The sequence below is a fragment of the Poromitra crassiceps genome, assembly GCF_964638095.1.
Source record: "Poromitra crassiceps genome assembly, chromosome: 4".
In the NCBI taxonomy this organism is placed as follows: domain Eukaryota; kingdom Metazoa; phylum Chordata; class Actinopteri; order Beryciformes; family Melamphaidae; genus Poromitra; species Poromitra crassiceps.
Window position 1 is genome coordinate 5307103 of NC_139626.1, and position 18097 is coordinate 5325199.

The window sequence follows — 18097 nt, forward strand, 5'->3', positions numbered from 1 at the left end:
TCAGCTGTAAGCCAATCCATTCTGATTGCACTGCTTGTGTTTTTATTAGCCTTTTCTCAAGTTGCACTATAGGCAGAAGTCTTATTTCATTTATTATTTTGATGTTTAGAAGAAAAGTTGAGCTGAATAGTTATGAGAAATAAATACAGGGTGTGTTTGTTACACAGTTGTCCTGCTTCTTTTTATTCAGTATCATTGCTGGTTGACAATACCAGCTTAGAGGTGTATTATCGCTATCGGGTGGACTGAAGTTGCACTACAGACAGTTATGGGCCACACTCGGGAGCCCTGCTTAAAAAAAAAAAAAAAAAAAAAAAAAATTTTTTTTTTTTTTTTTAATTACAAAAAAAATCGGTATACCGGTTCGATCCGGTTTAGACGGCAATATCGAACCGGTTTTAAAATTTTCAAACCGACCCAGCCCTGGTCCTACAGTATATTAGTATACTCTAGGACCTACTACTATTATATCTCGTTGTATATTTTTGGTCCATTTCTATCCTTCAACATTCAAGTATTAGTTTCAATCAGTTTCAACATGCTTGCTTGGCATAATGATAAAAAATGTATATGATATCTTCTACATTTAGGAAATGGAGGGGTGGGAATACTGCTCCTCTCCTCCAATCACGATCAAGATATGTCGGACCTCGACCAATCATGCGCCAGGTTTGACAACGACAAAGTGCCCCTTAACGGGCTTTTCAAGGCGACAGGACTCGGCAGCTTCCTGGAGGACAGTATGGACTGGGCCGGTGTCAGACTCAGCGGTGAGTTTTATTCATAATATTCCTGTGATGTCACCAGCATGCTGCTTTACCACATACGCTGCTTTACCACATACACTGCTTTACCACATAAAGCTCGTTGGTGCATTATTATGGAACCCACAGCCTTTACGGGCAAAACACACCCTGTGTCTGTCTACTAGGGGTGGGGAAAAAATAGATTCACTTAAGTATCGTGATTTTTAATGTCACGATTTTTTGAATCGATCTTTTATTCCAGAATCGATAATCGCGTCATTTTTTTCTGTTTATGTATGAAATGTTACCACTTTCATCCAGCACATTATAGAGCGCTTCCCTCTGCTCCGTGGCTCATACAGCCAATCATGTACCTTGTTAGTACAAGTGACACGGAAACAGCCAATCATTTAACAGACAAACTCCGAGTGCACCCGCCCCATGACCCGCCCCCACTCACACACAGCAAATCATATCCCTTGACAATGGTGGCATTGCTAGTGACGCGATGGTTTGATGCAGAGCCGAGAGTCCCGACATCTCCTGGATTAAGCAGCACTGTCGAGTTGCAGCAAAATAGACAGTTTATGTTGTACTCTGAAAGGGTTTCCCCCCCACCTTGAATCAAATTGTACATTATCAGCTTTATTTTAGCATGCAAAAGTAGCGCGAGACCCATTCCTGGCTAATGAGTCTCGCATTTTGGTCCTCCGCTGACGCCACTCATTTGATCTCACCCGACGTTACAAAGAATTCGATGTGGGCGAGTTTCAATTTGTGTTAACGTAACGTGTTAACATCTGTTCTATTAAAAAGCGCCCGGGAAATTAACGTTAATGTTAAGACACCAATTTCACAAATACGGACGTCTGCAAGCAACGTTACTTTACGGAATGGCATCCGCAGCTCAATTCACTTCTGTCAGCAGAGACAAAGTTGAAGTGTTCGAAAGGTTTTACTTGTACTTTGGGACAGGAATAACTCATTGTGTCATCTATTGAGCACACAGCTTATGACTTTATGTCTTCTGCTTGGGCGGAGTCTTGATGCGTATATAAAACTGATATGGAGAAATGTAGCCTACCGCATTTTCAGCCAGGCAATGCTTTTTCTCGCCCAACCAACGGCGCGCGGGTCCGCAGCGCGGTCGCCCTCCAGCCCTACATAAGCCTATGACATATTTGTAGTAGGGATGGGCATTTCTAGCAAAAACACTATTCGAAATTCGCTGGCCAAAGTCGACTTTTAATCGAAATTCGAAAATAAAAATAAAAATGTTTAAAAAAAAAAAGTAAAAAAAAAAAAAAAAAATGTGAGTGAAATGTTGCATTGTCTCCCCTGATTCTAAGTCTAAAGGTCCTTACACATCGGGAGCGTTTTTTTCATGCGATTAATTCGCACGTCAATAATATTTTCCGAACCTATATCAGTCAATGCAACCGTGCATACCAACGGCGAAGTTTCGCCCAGCGTTATTGCGGCGTTTATTTTTTCGAACCACGGTCGATTTTTCAGAAATTCGCTTCCGACGTGTACACATCTGTGGCTGTGATTGACAGGTGGGTCAAAACTCGCATCGCAATTTCGTGCCGTATATTCGCATCGCTCTTGATGTGTAAGGACCTTAAGGCTTTATTAATTAATAGAAAAAGCTTCTGCTGTGGATTTTTAGCTCAAACAAGCATTGCACCACTGAAGTAAAGAACATGTTACATGACATTGACATTTTCGAAAATAAAAAACAGTTTTGACAATCATGAGTGGTTCATTAAATGTTTAGTAGGCTCAGGTCTGAGTGCCAAAGGGGTGCCAAAGTCACGCCCTCTCCCTTTTCATGGGATTTCATCCGCCATTCATTTTTCCATAAACCTTGCTTAAAATGCTTATAAAAATTGTTTTACTTGCTCAAACCAAGCGATTCGACTATACTTAGAATCAGGGGAGACAATGCAACATTTCACTCGCAAAAAAAAAAAATCCGAATTTCGACTTTCAATAATAAAAGTCGACCTTGATAATAACAATTATTCGAAAATTCGAAATTCGATGCCCATCCCTAATTTGTAGTTAAGCAAGTCAAAGCAAAACCCAGGCTTTTCCACACCTCTGATTCACCTAACGTTAACCCTACAACCCTGAAATATCGATATACTTTTTAACTATATCGCCCAGCCCTACTCATGATATAATATACAGTCTCTAGAAGTGTATGATGCACGCCCTGCCTCTGCCTATGTTATTATGGAACCCACAGACTTTTCAGGTAAAGCATGGAAATGACAGGTTCTATGACATGACGCGTCCACCAGCACTTTGCGTCACATGAGCATGTGTGCCTGGCCAGTCCTGGCGCTCCAATGCTGCGTAGGCGGACGCAGGGCGTGTTTTGCTTGCAAACGCTGTGGGTTCCATAATAACACCTCATTGGCTGAGGCTCTCATGTGATTATAGTCACCTAGTTTCTCATAATCGCCTGTTATTTTCCTTCCTAGATGGCTTCCCAGGTGAGCGAGGGGAGAATCATCTGACCAGGCTCTCCCACCGGAGGAAGTCCAGTCAGCCAGACTACCAAGACCAGGTACACTCACACTCCAATCAATGCATACATAGATAGATAAAGACTCACACTCCAATCAATGCATACATAGATAGATAAAGACTCACACTCCAATCAATACATACATAGATAGATAAAGATTGTTAGGCAGAAATATCATCAGCTAGTCAGTTAGTCCATTCATTTCACAGAGAAACTGAATGAGACAAATGGAAACAAAATGGAGGAGAAGTTGATTTCTCGTTATATAAAATTGACAAGTGGGCAGTGACAATTACAAGGATTTCAATTTTTGTCCCACTGATGATGTCGTCAGTGATGTCATAAAACTTATGATGTCATCATCAGTGATGTCATAAGAGCACAATCATCGTTTAATCCGTGTGATGTTGTTCTTAGGTTGAGGAAAATCTCGTTATTATAGCAAAACTTTTCCAGCCAGTGTCTAGCAGCAGCAGGGCCGGCTCCAGGATGAAATGACTTAGGGGGCGGTTATAACTGGGGAGGGGGCTGATATTTTTATATCGTAAAACATAGGTTATATACCCGCTATGCCTATTTCTGGACTTTTTAACCATAATAACCTCTGAAAAGCGCAATAACAACAGAAGAAAAACTACTATTCAAAATCAAATAAAACATTTATTTCACAGCAGCAGATTAAGGCACTGAGCTTTGCATAACGTGAAATGCGGGACCTGTCTGGAGCACTCTGAACATATACAGTATGTCTATGAAAAGTCATAGAATAAACAACTGCTGCAAAAATCAACAAAAACTAAACAAAATAATAGCCAGTCAGTGCCAGGTTCATTAAATTAAAGAAATAAAGTGATCAGATGCGTTGTCTCCGTCTTTCTGCTCATGGCATGCTGTGTGCTTGGGTGCAGCTGATTTCTCTCTCTCTCTCTCTGTGTGTGTGTGTGTGTGTTTTAATCACGTCATGATCACTACAACATGCAGTGAGGTTCAAATTTAATAAATAGCTACATCTCTGACACCTTGTGACAACCAAAGCACAGCAAATAGCGCTTCCCTGCCAATTCTGAAACAACAGAGCTAGCCGTAACTTAAACTGAGCAAATTTGATGAAGACTGCAGAAACAGCAGCCGAAACATGTCAGGTACAAATATTGCCTAACTGGCCTTTATAGATGAACTATTGTTTTTGTTTTTTTTAAGTGAGGGGGCAGAAAATTGAACTGAGGGTGCAAAGCCCCCTGGCGCCCCCTCGTGGCGCCGGGCCCGAGCAGCAGTGCGCCGCCATGTTGGAATCATGGATGATCAATCTGTGCTCAGTGCTGCCTCCTAGCCTGCCCTGCAGTCCCTCATTCCCCACTTCCTCCGTTCAACCGTATGTTGTTGGGTTGATGTTAGCTTGCCATTTACCTTGTATGCTAGCAAGCTAATGTTAGCTACTACTAGCTAACGCTCTGGGCATGATATCCAAAGCGCCTTCTGTTACAGTATCCTTGTGTTAACAGGAATGAATGTGAAAAAGAAGAAAATAATTCACATCCCTGCCTGTCTTCTCTGTGCCTGTGTGTCCAGGGGGGCTCGTCTCTCGACCTGTCCCCCTCAGACAGCTGTGGGTCAGGGGGAACCTACATGTGGGACGAGGAGGGCCTGGAGCCTCTAGGGGGCGCTGCCAGCTCCGTCTCCATCAACACCAATAACAACTCCACCAGCCACCACATCGGCAGTCTAGACTCCGACCTCAACAGCATCGTAAGGCTGTGTGTGCATGTGTTTGTGTGTGCGTGTGTTTGTGTGCTTTTGTGCTTGTGTGTTTGTGTGCGTGTGTGTCAGAGGCCTGAGGCACAAGTCCCAAGTCTAAATGTAGTCAAGTCAAGTCCTGTCGGCACGGACAGAAAAAACCTTACTAATGTACTGTACAGTCAACCTAGTGACATCATAGCAGCACCCACGGCGCCTCTGTAAACTGCACTCTGTGTGTGTGTGTGTGTGTGTGTGTGTGTGTGTGTGTGTGTGTGTGTGTGTGTGTCGGCGCCTGCATGCGTTGTGGTGATCGTCTGTGATGAATAAAGGCGGGCTTGTCCGTTCTGTGTTTGTTTGTTTAAATAGATCAAATCTACACATTCTAGTTAAAGAAAATACAGCTATGGTGATTCAAGGAAAAATACACACTGAAACAAAAAAGCAGAAATTGGTAACAATTAGAATTGATATTTTGAATTGGGTCCATCTTGTTGTTTGAAGGAATTTATCTTCCTTAATTCAAAATGAAATGTAGTCGACAAATAATTTACCCCAAATTATGACAGTATTTTACACTAAATATATCCTAAGGTGGCACAACTTCACTTTGGAGCAATTGGAAAATAAAAACGGGTGCAGGTCATGTGTCCTTCAGTAACTTTGTCTATTGATTAATTGGCATGATGATACTATTGAAGCGTTTGTTGTTGTTTATGTCACATTGTAACTGAATCGAGTTACATTGATGTTTTTGCTTTGGCACTAAGAAACTTTGTGTTTCATGCCAATAAAAACACCCATTGAACTGGGCAGAGAGAGAGAGAAAGAGACAAAGACAAAGACAGTGTGTTTAATATTCCAGTAGAGGGTTTGTATTGACCTAGATGACTTCAGTTTTTGGAGCCGGGCCCGCTCCAGTTTCTCCCCGGTGTGAATTCCTGGTGCTAACAGTGCTGGGTCGAGTACTGAAGATCTATACTCAAGTAAAAGTACAATTAATCTCATAAAAACTGAAAACCTATACTCAAGTAAAAGTACAATTAATCCCATAAAAACTGAAAACCTATACTCAAGTAAAAGTACAATTAATCCCATAAAAAATTACCATTTGAGAAACATACTCAAGTAATAGTTTTCCATTTGAATATTTTTTAGGGTGTGCGGGCCAGTGCAATATAATGAAAAAACAACACTTGATGATTTTTTTTTTAATAAAGTACAGCAGGTAGGCTAATCAAACAAATAAGGAAAGCCTCTATACAACTGAGATATGTATGAATCTCCCACTATCTCTCCATCTCTTCCTCTCTACCCCTCTCTCTTTCTCCATGTCTTTATCATGGAGTGAAGTCCAAAGGAGATTACGGGCTCAAAAATATACTCGAGTAAAGCAGAAAACATGCTTGTGCGTCAGCCTCGACTTGGAGCCTTGCCGACAGCAGCTAGACCCATATACTCGAATGTTAGCTTGACGAGGGGGTCGCACGGAAGTCCCCAGCAAAACGAGCAAATTGTGTGATTTCACTAGGATGTAAATGACTAGAAGTTAGCCCAAGGAGAGAATGTAGTGCAGATACTTGGTCATAGCTTTCACTCTCTCCTGTTATCTCGCTATCTATATTATATTATACTTGCGCTGTTCACGTCAGCTGCGTCGAGTCACATTTTTAACTTGTTACTACCCACCCCTGGGTGCTAAACGCTTGGGTGCTAAACCCTTTGGTGTTAAACTCTTGGGTGCTGAACGCCTGGATGCTAAACCCTTGGGTGCTAAACCCCTGGATGCTGAAACGGCTGGGTGCTAAACGCCTGGTGCTAAACGCCTTGGGTGCTAAACGCCTTGGGTGCTAAACCCCTGGGTGCTAAATGCCTGCGTGCCATAATGCTGCTCTCCCTCCTCTCTCCTCTCCCTCTCTGTCTTCTCTCTCTCTCCTCCTCTCCCCCTCTTCCTCTCTCCCTCTCCGTCTCTCTCTCGTCAGGACATCTTGAACAATCTGGACTCATCATGTGACCTGGAAGATGATGACCTTATGCTGGACGTGGACCTCACAGAGGACGCCTCTCTGCACAGCGGTGTGTGTGTGTGTGTGTGTGTGTGTGTGTGTGTGTGTGTGTGTGTGGTGTGTGTGCTATTTCCACAGCAAGATGAAATAACAAGCCCAACTAAATAGGAACTTAAAGTACACGGACATTTAGAACACCTTCCTCAGTGTATGATGTTAACAACAATAACAAAGGACGCATGAAAAGGTTAGCTAACGCTTCAGTTTAGCAGCTGAAACAGTTAGCTTCCTTCGGGTTAGCGGAAGGTTAGCTTCAGGTTTTACTTGTGGTTCACTAAATGATTTCCTGCTGAAGAAACACATTCTCTTTTTATTTGAATTTTAACACTTGGTGCTCATTTTCCTTTTCAATCAGTTCATTTCACTTCGTTATATTTCTTGTTTTAGTTTTCATTTGACTGTTATCCCACTATTTACATGATGGTTGCTGTCCTGCTTCACCTTAGGCTGTGTGTCCATATAGCTTCTTTTTCTGACAGTTAACGCTGACAGTTAGACACTGGGAAGCGCTGATCCCAGCGCACAATATGCAATCAAGTAGATTGAAAATAACATTAGGAAGCTAGCTTGATAGCTAACAGCTAACAAGCTAGCAACACACGTTCTGTGATAAAAGCACAACACTCAGCAGAAATATTAAGTGTCTAACCAATCTGCTCTCACAATTGGGCCTTTCTGTCTCTGTTGTGATAGTTTCTCCATATGATTAGTTGCCTGAAAAGGAGCACCCGACACCAGCGTCTTTCTGAAAAGTTCACATATTTTCAGCTGGAAGCGCTGGGTGCCGGCGCACAAAACAGTCGGAGCGCTCTGAAAATAGACGCTGGGTGCAGCGCACTTTCTCTAGACGTCCGTGTGCGCCGGCATACGCTCTCTCCTCATTGGAAACAACTGAAAAAAGACGCTGGAGCTTAGGAAAAGAAGCCATATGTCACTACTTAAATTCATTTTGTACATATAGCAACTTTTAAGGTTAAAGTTATTTCACAAAATTCTGCAAAAGGCTGCCTACATAAAATTCCTGTATTAATTCCTGTGGATGTATCAATGTGTTTGATATTATATGAAATGCCTGTTAATGTTTGACCCCCCCCCCCCCCCTATCCTTCGGTGGTTGGGTCGTGGTGCTGCAGATGGAGTTGGAATGTCCCACATGGCCCAGTGGAGGAGGGGGTCCTGCATCCCCCCCCTGTGCTATGGCTCACAGGACCTTCACGACAACAGGTTCGTTTACAACAGGTTTAACCTCTTACTAATAGAAATAAAATCATAATGGATTCACAATGGAAGTCATTTTTTAAAACTTGCTTACTAATTTGACCAAATAAATATTTTTGCTAAAGTGATACATTATTTGTATAGCTTATATTTCATACAAAGAAAAAAACTCTTTGTGGTTTGCACAATGAAAATAGTAACATCATTTTAAAATAGTAGTAATAACAAGAAATATACAGTGTCTATAAAATAGAGCAATGCCAGTATAACGTAGTTTCAGTTGTAGCTAAGCTAGCCAGCTACCACTCAGCTGTGATGCTGGTGCTGCGTCTATGTGCCGATAGGCCGCAGTGCCGATAGCCCACAAGCAGAACCAGCTGAGCGAGGTGGCGTGCAGCGTGTCGGTGGAGCTAACCTCTCCCAGCCCCCACGCCAAACCTAACCTCCCCCCATGCCTAAACCTAACCTCCCCCAGACCCTAACCCAAAACCTAACCTCTCCCACCCCCCACGCCTAAACCTAATTGCGGGTGGTCGGCATAGCGGGTGGACACCGTGATGCTAAGCTTGGTGCTGAGTGGGAACTACAGCTGTAGTTAGCTATTAGCTTCTAGTATGCTAATAGTAGTGTTGCTAAAAACTTAAAACTCATTATGAGTATAAATGTCCCATCTGGTCCTCAGACTGACTGAAGCGACACTGCAGCTCTTCTTTGCTTGTTTTTGTCATCTACAGCGGTGCAGAGCGGCCATGTTGGATTTTCTTTCAGAGGTCAACAATGCCAAATTTAGCAGCATTTTGATTGGCCGGCTGTGTGAATCCACAGGGTTAGGGGTGAATCGCTTCACAGCCAGAAATGCTGTTTTCTTGTGTGTTTTTTTTTGCCCTTTGCGTGATTTTCAATGGACATGAATGAGACACCAAGCAAATTTTTCTGGGTGTGCCTTTCAGCGGGGACACCCCCCGGCATTCCGGCTCCAGCCGGGGGACCGGCTGGAGCTAACCTCTCCCAGCCCCCACGTCTAAACCTAACCTCTCCCACCCCCCATGCCTAAACCTAACCTCCTGCAGACCCGAACCCTAAACCTAACCTCTCCCACCTCCCACGCCTAAACCTAACCTTCCCCAGAACCTAACCCTAAACCTAACCTCTCCCACCCCTGTAGGCTGAATAATTCAAGATGCTATGTCGGAATGGCCGACCTAATATCTTTCGCAATGGCGAAACCTTTTTTGGAGATAAAAAGGGCCGCCTCTCCGAAAGCATAGAAGTCAATGATCGGAATGCCGACACTTCGGAATGGCGAGAGGACCCCCCTTTCAGCGCTGTTCCAAACAAATGCACCGAAATGGTGAGATGTCTCTACACGTTATAGCGATCATCATTCATCGCTGTGCCTTCCACATAATTGCCAACCCGCGCTGGCGTGGCAAAGAGAGTGCAGTATTTTCCTCGCTGTCACCGCCATGGGGACGAGGCTAGACAGCATCCAACTGAACCGTCCGAGACCTCTATGAACTGTTGATGTTCTTAGGCATGAAGAGTGGATTCTGCAGGAGCGTGGCAGTACTCCTCCCCATGAAGAACCATCAAACAGCTGGAGTGGACAGACAGAGTGCACACGTCACTCTCTCTTTTAGCCTCAATCAGGGCAGCAGCAGAGCAGTCTTGATTGACAACAGCTTGTTTTTGTCAACAAAATTAACACTGATGGGAGCTGAACGCTCATTGGTTCATCAAAGGTCTATCACACACACACACACACACACACATACACACACACACACACACACACACACACACACACACACACACACACACATACAGTACTGTAAAGAAACTGCTTGTGTATACCATTTGATTAGAATGCTGTATAATATCTTCCATAAATGTCAACCACCATTAAACAAAAGTGAAGAAGAAGAAATAGAGCCGTGACAGTGAGGTCGGGAGTGTTGGACTTGTTGATACCTCGCCTGACTGCACTTGGCAAAACATCTGAAGTGACCTCACCGATTGGGGGTGTGGCCAGACGTTTCAGAAGGTTGTGGGTTCAAATCCACTAAATGTTGGATTTGTGTGTGTGCGTGCGTGTGTGTGTGTGTAGCTCTCCCTGCCTGTCTCCTGGCCCTGGTCTGGGGCTGGATGTGGAGGAACTGGCTGACGACTGTTCTGCCGTCAGGTCCCAGCTGGAGTACCTGCAGCGGTTACTGCTACAGGTGAGAGAAAGAATGCTCTGTATCTTTCCCATACCGGTGCTTAAAGGCCCATTCCGTAAGATTTGGGAAGAAATACATGTGCACAAAGTGTTTTTTTTGATCATCAATGAGTGAATGCTCCAATGAGTGAATGCCCCTGTCTCTCTGCGTTCAGCCATTCCAATGCTACTGTATGCCTGCAGACTTGGCCTCCTCTCGGGCCGAGGGTTTCACAGAAAATCGGCCGGATGAGGCGTTTGTGCGTTCAGGAGCCTGCCTCTCAGCGCTTCAGCCAGTAAATACACCAACGAAGAAGGCGGCTAACACAGGCTAACGTTAGGTTAGCTAGCTAATGCAGTCAATGAACGCCAGCAAACAACCAACAACACAGATTCCAGTAAAACATCCACACAGAAAATGAGAAAAATATGTATCTAGTCTGGCCAAACAGCAGCAATGTGACCGACATCGATGGGAAACTAGAGTCGGGCTGTGTTTTCAGTTCACAGAGGGACCTTACATTAGCTTGTTGTATTAGATAACGTTAGCTTGCTTGCTAATGCGGCTAACTAATATAGATAATTGATTTACCACTCAGAAGCTCTGCTAATAACATTACTGTCTTGTGTGGATAATGTAACAGTCGTAAATATGTCTAACATTACTACCATTATGCTTATGGAACATTGTTTGACTGCAGTAACAGATCATGTCGCTGTTCCGTTTGGTCACGTCCAGCTCACATCAGCTCCATCATGCATAATAGGTAATAGGCCCTACAGTCTACTATAGGGGAAGCAGGCAGTTAGCTCCTGGATCATGCTAATGTTAGTATCCACTTCCCGGCAGCCAACGCAAGCCAAAACATGACCAAACATGCCAGAATAACGTCCGCTAATTCGGCCAGAATCCTTCCAGCCTGTCTCGATCTGGCCGATAAATTGTCCAGGTTGCCATTTTCAAGTGACTTTTATCAGCTAATGTTACAAAGCAACCAACACCACCTGTGCTGTCATTGTTTTAGCCACGCCTTTTAAGGTTACCAATTATGTCCTTAATCTCTGTTCCACTGGGAGGATCAAACTTAGATAGAACAGTGCAGTGCTTGTTAATATAGTCCAGGGGTGGGCACATGAGAAACCCAGATTGTTGCCGGGGGCCGAACAAATATTGTCATGCCGTAACCCATGGATGGGCAACTTTGATGATAGAGAGGGCACCAACATTGACAGAGAAATGATTAAATTCACAAGCGATTTCAAAGGGTCAGTAATACACCGACTGTCACTTTTAAATTCAGAAGGGAGAGTAGTATAGGACTTTACAAGCAGTTGACTATTGGAAGATGATTCTTAAATTTGTCAGTAGTTACTATACTGACAAATTTATCTTATACTATAGTATATGAAGCAGATGGGTGAATTTATTCTTAAACTTGGAATTTGTGAAAAGCTGTAGGATCTGATTAAAAAACCTAACCCTAACCCTAAGCAGTTTTTTGCAAACATCTCTGGAACGAAAGGTCTCACCGAAAAGTGTTTTCTGCTTTCACAAGTGGAAAACAAGTGTTCAAAGCAGAGTTAAATACACAGTTGTGTTCTGCTCTGTTGTAAAGTACTCTAAAGTTCTTATTGGTGAAGAATGTATAAAGATAAATTTGTGATGCATTCCCTAACATTAATTTATTTGCTGTGTGTGTGTGTGTGTGTGTGTGTGTGTGTGTGTGTGCGTGCGTGCGTGTGTGCGTGTGTTCGTGTGCGTGCGGTTAAGGTTAAGTTTATTTGATATGGACGTCACAGAGCATTGGAGATGTAACATACATGTATGCACAACAACCAGATACACAGTGTTAAGTGTTCATAGTGAAACGCTAATTTTCAACACCTGTCCACCTGTTCTGTGTGTGTGTGTGTTAGGAGGAGGATGCAGATGAAGACACTCTGACCACAGACACTCTGAGTCCAGAATCAGAGCAACACACACTCCACACACAGGTACACACACACACACACACACACACACACAACACGCACAGGTCCCACGCTTCAACCTTTATTTACTCAGTCTCACTGGGTGACCCCCTCTTTCATCATTTTTCAACCCCGTGATAAGACCGTAGCCAACGACTTGTGTTACAGTTTTGGTTAGGCAACTAAAACAACTTGGTTAAGGTTAGAGAAATGCTTTGGTCATGGTTAAATAAGACAAACGTTTGTTAAAAACATATGTTTACGGTTTGCTTACGGTTGCGGTTACAAATGCTTATGGTTGAAATGTCCTTTTGAAAACACTGGGAGTAAAACCGCAGTCGTCGGCATCAAAGTCAAACTTATACGCCCATCCGCCACAACGCCCTTACTGGCCACCGTTAGATTTCATTGTGGTGTGGATTTCAGTTCTATACAAGTCTATTCACCTTGTTCATCACGCCCACTTTTTCTCTCTTCCGCGTCAACGCAATTGTATTTGTTCTTCCCGTTCAGCGCTAGTTGGCGGCCAATTTCAAAACAAAACGTCACTATGAATGAAGTTTGGCAACATTCAGAAGCTACACTGCGACCAACTTCAGTTCATGTTCATAACGTTACTGCTGCGAGATGGCTGTACCCGGTCGGCATTTAACGTTAGTTACAAAAGCACGTGGACAGTGTTTTCTCACTGCCAGTACAGTAGCCTAATGTAGGGTTTGACAGCCGGTCACACAGCCAGCTCCTCGCTGCTCGTTAAAAATGTCCAAATAGGCGTTATTCTGATAAACTCATCACATGAATGTTACATTCTCATCCGACAAAATATTAAGTCTTTATAAGTTTGTTTTTTTGCTTGAAAACAGCTTTTTGGCAAGTCTAAAAATGATAAAGGTAGGCGAAATCTACTTCCGTGTCTAAAACGGAAGGACGATTACAAAATGACGTCATGCAGGAGCATCCTTGTATGTGCAAAGAATAAGGTGAATTCATTTTAAATTACATTACATTACATTACATTACATTACATTATCATTTGGCAGACGTTTTTTTCCAAAGCGACTTACCCACTTACAATAACACATTTTTGCCAACAATAGATACGTCAACTATGCAACACAATCTATGACAGCTACAACTACCTGAAGGAATAGATAAACACTCGGTTGTAGGAAAAACAAACAAATAACGGGGAGGCTCTAACGTTGGTTTAAAAATACATGCTACAGCATGCGCTGGGACGCGTCATCAGTGATGTTAGCTGTTTAAAATACATGCTACAGCATGCGCTGGGACGCGTCATCAGTGATGTTAGCTGTTTAAAATACATGCTACAGCATGCGCTGGGACGCGTCATCAGTGATGTTAGCTGTTTAAAATACATGCTACAGCATGCGCTGGGACGCGTCATCAGTGATGTTAGCTGTTTAAAATACATGCTACAGCATGCGCTGGGACGCGTCATCAGTGATGTTAGCTGTTTAAAATACATGCTACAGCATGCGCTGGGACGCGTCATCAGTGATGTTAGCTGTTTAAAATACATGCTACAGCATGCGCTTGGACGCGTCATCAGTGATGTTAGCTGTTTAAAATACATGCTACAGCATGCGCTAGGACGCGTCATCAGTGATGTTAGCTGTTTAATATACATGCTACAGCATGCGCTAGGACGCGTCATCAGTGATGTTAGCTGTTTAATATACATGCTACAGCATGCGCTGGGACGCGTCATCAGTGATGTTAACTGGAGTCGTAAGGTGTTTCGGGTCTGTCAACATCATACACCCTCACCCAGTAGACCCAGCCGAGGCCGATTACGACCCCGACCCGCGTCCCAGAAGCAGCCGCTCACGGATCAGCCTTCCTACTCTGCCTGCAACGTTGCCCGCGGAAGGGTTGATCACGCCCAATCCGCTGCAATAGAGTTAGTGCTACACCGCAGTATTGAAAGGCCCTTCGGTGCATGGAGGGTCTAAGGCCCTGTGTGGGTGACTCCAGGCCGGGCTTCTCCTACGTCTCACCAGACCCTCCCGGGGAAAAGGCAATCCTACCATAGGCAGAGAGGACGCCTCAAGAAGGCCTGTGCGCTGCACGTCATTCGCCTGCGCCGAGCACCTCACTCTAGCCTGAAGGACCCCAGGCCGCGCCGATCTTTGCACAGATTTTCAGGAGGCTAATCCGTAGTGTTTGTGGATTTCTCTCTCACGAGAGAGCCAGGATGGGGTGCTAATCCCATCCCGTACTGGATGCCGTCTCTCCGACCGTCAACTGTCTCTCCAGCATGTCACCAAACTATACTTGGTTGTCACCTAGAGTACTATTCCTAAGTGTCACTGGCCAGGGGAGCCAGGATTCTAAGTTTAAAAATACATGCTACAGCATGCGCATGTTGCTAACTAACATTAGCATTCACTTTTCTTTGAAATGTTGACATTACTGCTGGGGGGAAAACGGACACGTTCTGCTGCTTGCTGCTACTGTGTCAACAGACGTGTATTTGGAGCAGCTGTTCCATGAGGACGAGTTTCACAATAAAATATTTTCAAACAAAGTCTATTTTAACACATTCTACCCATAATTATAAAACAGGTTATGCTTTGTTTTAGTTTTTAATTTACATTTTTAAAGATACGGTAGATAGATAGATAGATAGATAGATAGATAGATAGATACTTTATTAACCCAGAAGGAAATTCTGTTGTACAGCAGCTTCCAGTTGTACATACAAATAACAAAGTACAGATAAAAGCATGGTAAAAGACTAAAAAAAGCAGAGGCAATACAAACTAAACAGGATAAGAGACAGGGTAAGAGAGAGTCAAAGTGCCTGTGCAGTCTGTGTGTCAACCAGGTCTCCGTAAAGCACATTCAACTGCCCTCACGCTAAACCTTCAAAGGATCCAGCTCTAGTGAGCTTCTCTACAATCGTATCCACAGTGTAGCAAAGAGGTAGACAGATCAGAGGAAGGTAGGAGGAACAGTGTAGCAAAGAGGTAGACAGATCAGAGGAAGGTAGGAGGAACAGTGTAGCAAAGAGGTAGACAGATCAGAGGTAGGAGGAGGGCAGGGCTGCATCAAAAAAGATGCAGGGACTGCAGCCGCCACCAGGGGGGCTGCAGCACCGCACTTCCCGCGCCACGGTATTTTATAGTACCGTTCTAACGTGTGTGTGTGTGTTTGTGCAGGTGCAGGACCTGCTGCAGGAGGTGCAGCAGCTCAGGGAGGAGCTGAGGAGCAGAGACAGAACCATCGCTCAGCTCACACAGCAACTGGTAGATCTCCCTCTCTCTGTCTGTCTCGTTCTCTGTCTCTCTGTCTGTCTGTCAATTCTAGAAGTGATTCGCCTGTTAATCCCGCAGTGTTCTTTAGTTAAAAGCAAGCGCGACAGGTGACAGTCTAAACCAGTGGTTCCCAACCTCCGGGAAGCAAGCATATGCTGCCGGGCCGCGAGGAAACGATCTGATTCACCAGGGAGAAAAAGAGATTGTGAGAGAAAGAGTGATATAGAGCAGGGCTTCTTAACCTTTTGTAACTGATTGTTATTTCCAAGGACCACCCAGCACCCCTAACCCTAACCATAATTACCGTAAATTCCGGACTATAAGCCGCACCTTTTTTCCCCTTTTTTGGCCTTTTTTGGCCCCTGCGGCTTATATAACGGTGCGGCTTATCTATGGATTTTTTCAAAAAGAAAAAAGAAAAAAAATCTCTCTTTTTTAGCACTCTTTCTAACTATAAAGCCACTTCTGTTTTAATTTCCTCTCTTGCCCTCTTTTCACCACACTGTATGACACTGTATGACACTGTGTGCACTGTAAATAACAACACAGGTGGTGTTGTGTTATGTTGTTTTGTTGAAATGTTAATAAATGTGGTACATATGTAATATGTACCATATTACATATGGTAATTAAACATTAAAACACAATAAAAAAAAAAAAAAAAAAAAAAAAACATTAAAACACCCGCGGCTTATAGTCCGGTGCGGCTTATATAAGAAAAAAATAGTCAACTTTGAAGGTGCGGCTTATACACCGGTGCGCCTTATAGTCCGGAATTTACGGTACTATGGCCATGCCACTGCCCCCTTGGCCCACTAGATGGCGCTCTGAGGCCCACCAGGGGGCCCCGCCCCAATGGTTGAGAAGCACTGATATAGTGCAAGAGAGAGAGTGAGACAGAGAGTTACAACTCCAGCTCTTCTTCTGCCTTTACAAAACTCTCGACACTATTAGTTTGTTATATAGTTTACAGTGAAAAAAGAAACAATCCGCACACCGAGGAGCTCCCGTTTAGGTTATTTTTATTTGCAACACAGCGTGACGTTTCGGGCCACACTTGGCCCTTCCTCAAGACGCTTTCTGAATTTTTTGCACTGTTATATAGTTTACACATGCTCAATAATCAGTCAGGAGGAGAAACCATCGCTCACTCTGTACTTTGAGGAGTAGCTACGACACCAAGGTAAGAACAAAATAGCTGTTTATCTTGAGAACCGTTTGTCCGATCGACTTCAAACCCGGGGATATCGCTTAGTGGGACCTGACAGAGTTCAGTGCCTAATTTCGTGCAATTCGGCATAGCGCCACCTACCTTGCAACACAAAAAGCGATTTATCTCAAGAACCGTTTGTCTGATCGACTTCAAACTTGGGGAGTGCACTGCTGGGAACCCAACAGAGTACCAGATTGTGTGCTACTCGGCATAGCGCCATCTACTGGCAAACACAAAAAGTGGTTTATCTCGAGAACCATTCGTCTGATCGACTTCAAACTTGGGGATTACGCTGCTGGGAACCCGACAGAGTGCAGTGCCCGATTTCGTTCTATTCGGCATAGTGCCACCTACGGGCAAACACAAAAAGTGGTTTATCTCCAGAACCGTTCATCCGATCGTCTTCAACCTCATGGATTCTGCTTAGGGGGACCTAATGGAGTTTGGTGCCGAATTCCGTGCAATTCGGTGTATGGACCGTTCGTCAGATCGACTCCAAACTTGGGGAGTGTGCTGCTCGGAACCCGACAGAGTGCAGTACGGAATAATGCAGGCTTCCCAGGAACATTGATTGTGTGTGTGTGCGCGCACGTGTGTGTGTGTGTGTGTGTGTGTGTGTGTGAGCAGAGCGTTCCCATGGCGCCCAGCGAGTGTGGTTGCCAGGAGGCGGAAGGAAGGATGGACCAACACACACAGACGAGCGTGATGGAGAGGGAGAGCCTGACCCACACACACACACAGACGCCCTGGAGACAGCATGCTGTGAGCGCACACACACGCACACACACACACGCACACGCACACACACACACACACACACACACACACACACACACACACACACACACACACACACACAGGGGGTGGACAGGGTCTGCTGGTCTTCACTTTGTCCTTTCTATTTGCCCCACTATTATTTAAACAGCTGTAAGTCTCACACGGTGTGTCTTTCTCTTCTCACTGCCTGAGTCCCCGCTCTCCTCTCTGCTGTACTGCTGCTCTGAGCTGACAATGTGCTCACTTCGTCCTGTGGCGCAACGCTGCGTTATTTGTTGATGTAACTTGAGGAGCGCTTGTTTCGATGCAGCTGAAGTCCCCGAATGAAAATGCTACAGATTCGACGTTATTTAGA

General features: G+C 44.3%; 1 protein-coding gene across 1 annotated transcript in view; it reads left to right on the plus strand.

Annotated features, from left to right (window-relative positions):
* The window catches only part of LOC310775000 (uncharacterized protein), a gene marked incomplete at both ends in the record, with an annotated part of 44451 nt that overhangs the window by 19295 nt on the left and 7059 nt on the right, over positions 1-18097 (plus strand). The window contains 9 exons of the mRNA XM_083635078.1: positions 591-770; positions 3251-3324; positions 4855-5031; positions 7002-7095; positions 8219-8309; positions 10411-10522; positions 12418-12495; positions 15657-15743; positions 17593-17727. Of these exons, the coding sequence (XP_083491204.1) occupies positions 591-770; positions 3251-3324; positions 4855-5031; positions 7002-7095; positions 8219-8309; positions 10411-10522; positions 12418-12495; positions 15657-15743; positions 17593-17727 (1028 nt within the window). The remainder of the gene's footprint in view (positions 1-590; positions 771-3250; positions 3325-4854; positions 5032-7001; positions 7096-8218; positions 8310-10410; positions 10523-12417; positions 12496-15656; positions 15744-17592; positions 17728-18097) is intronic.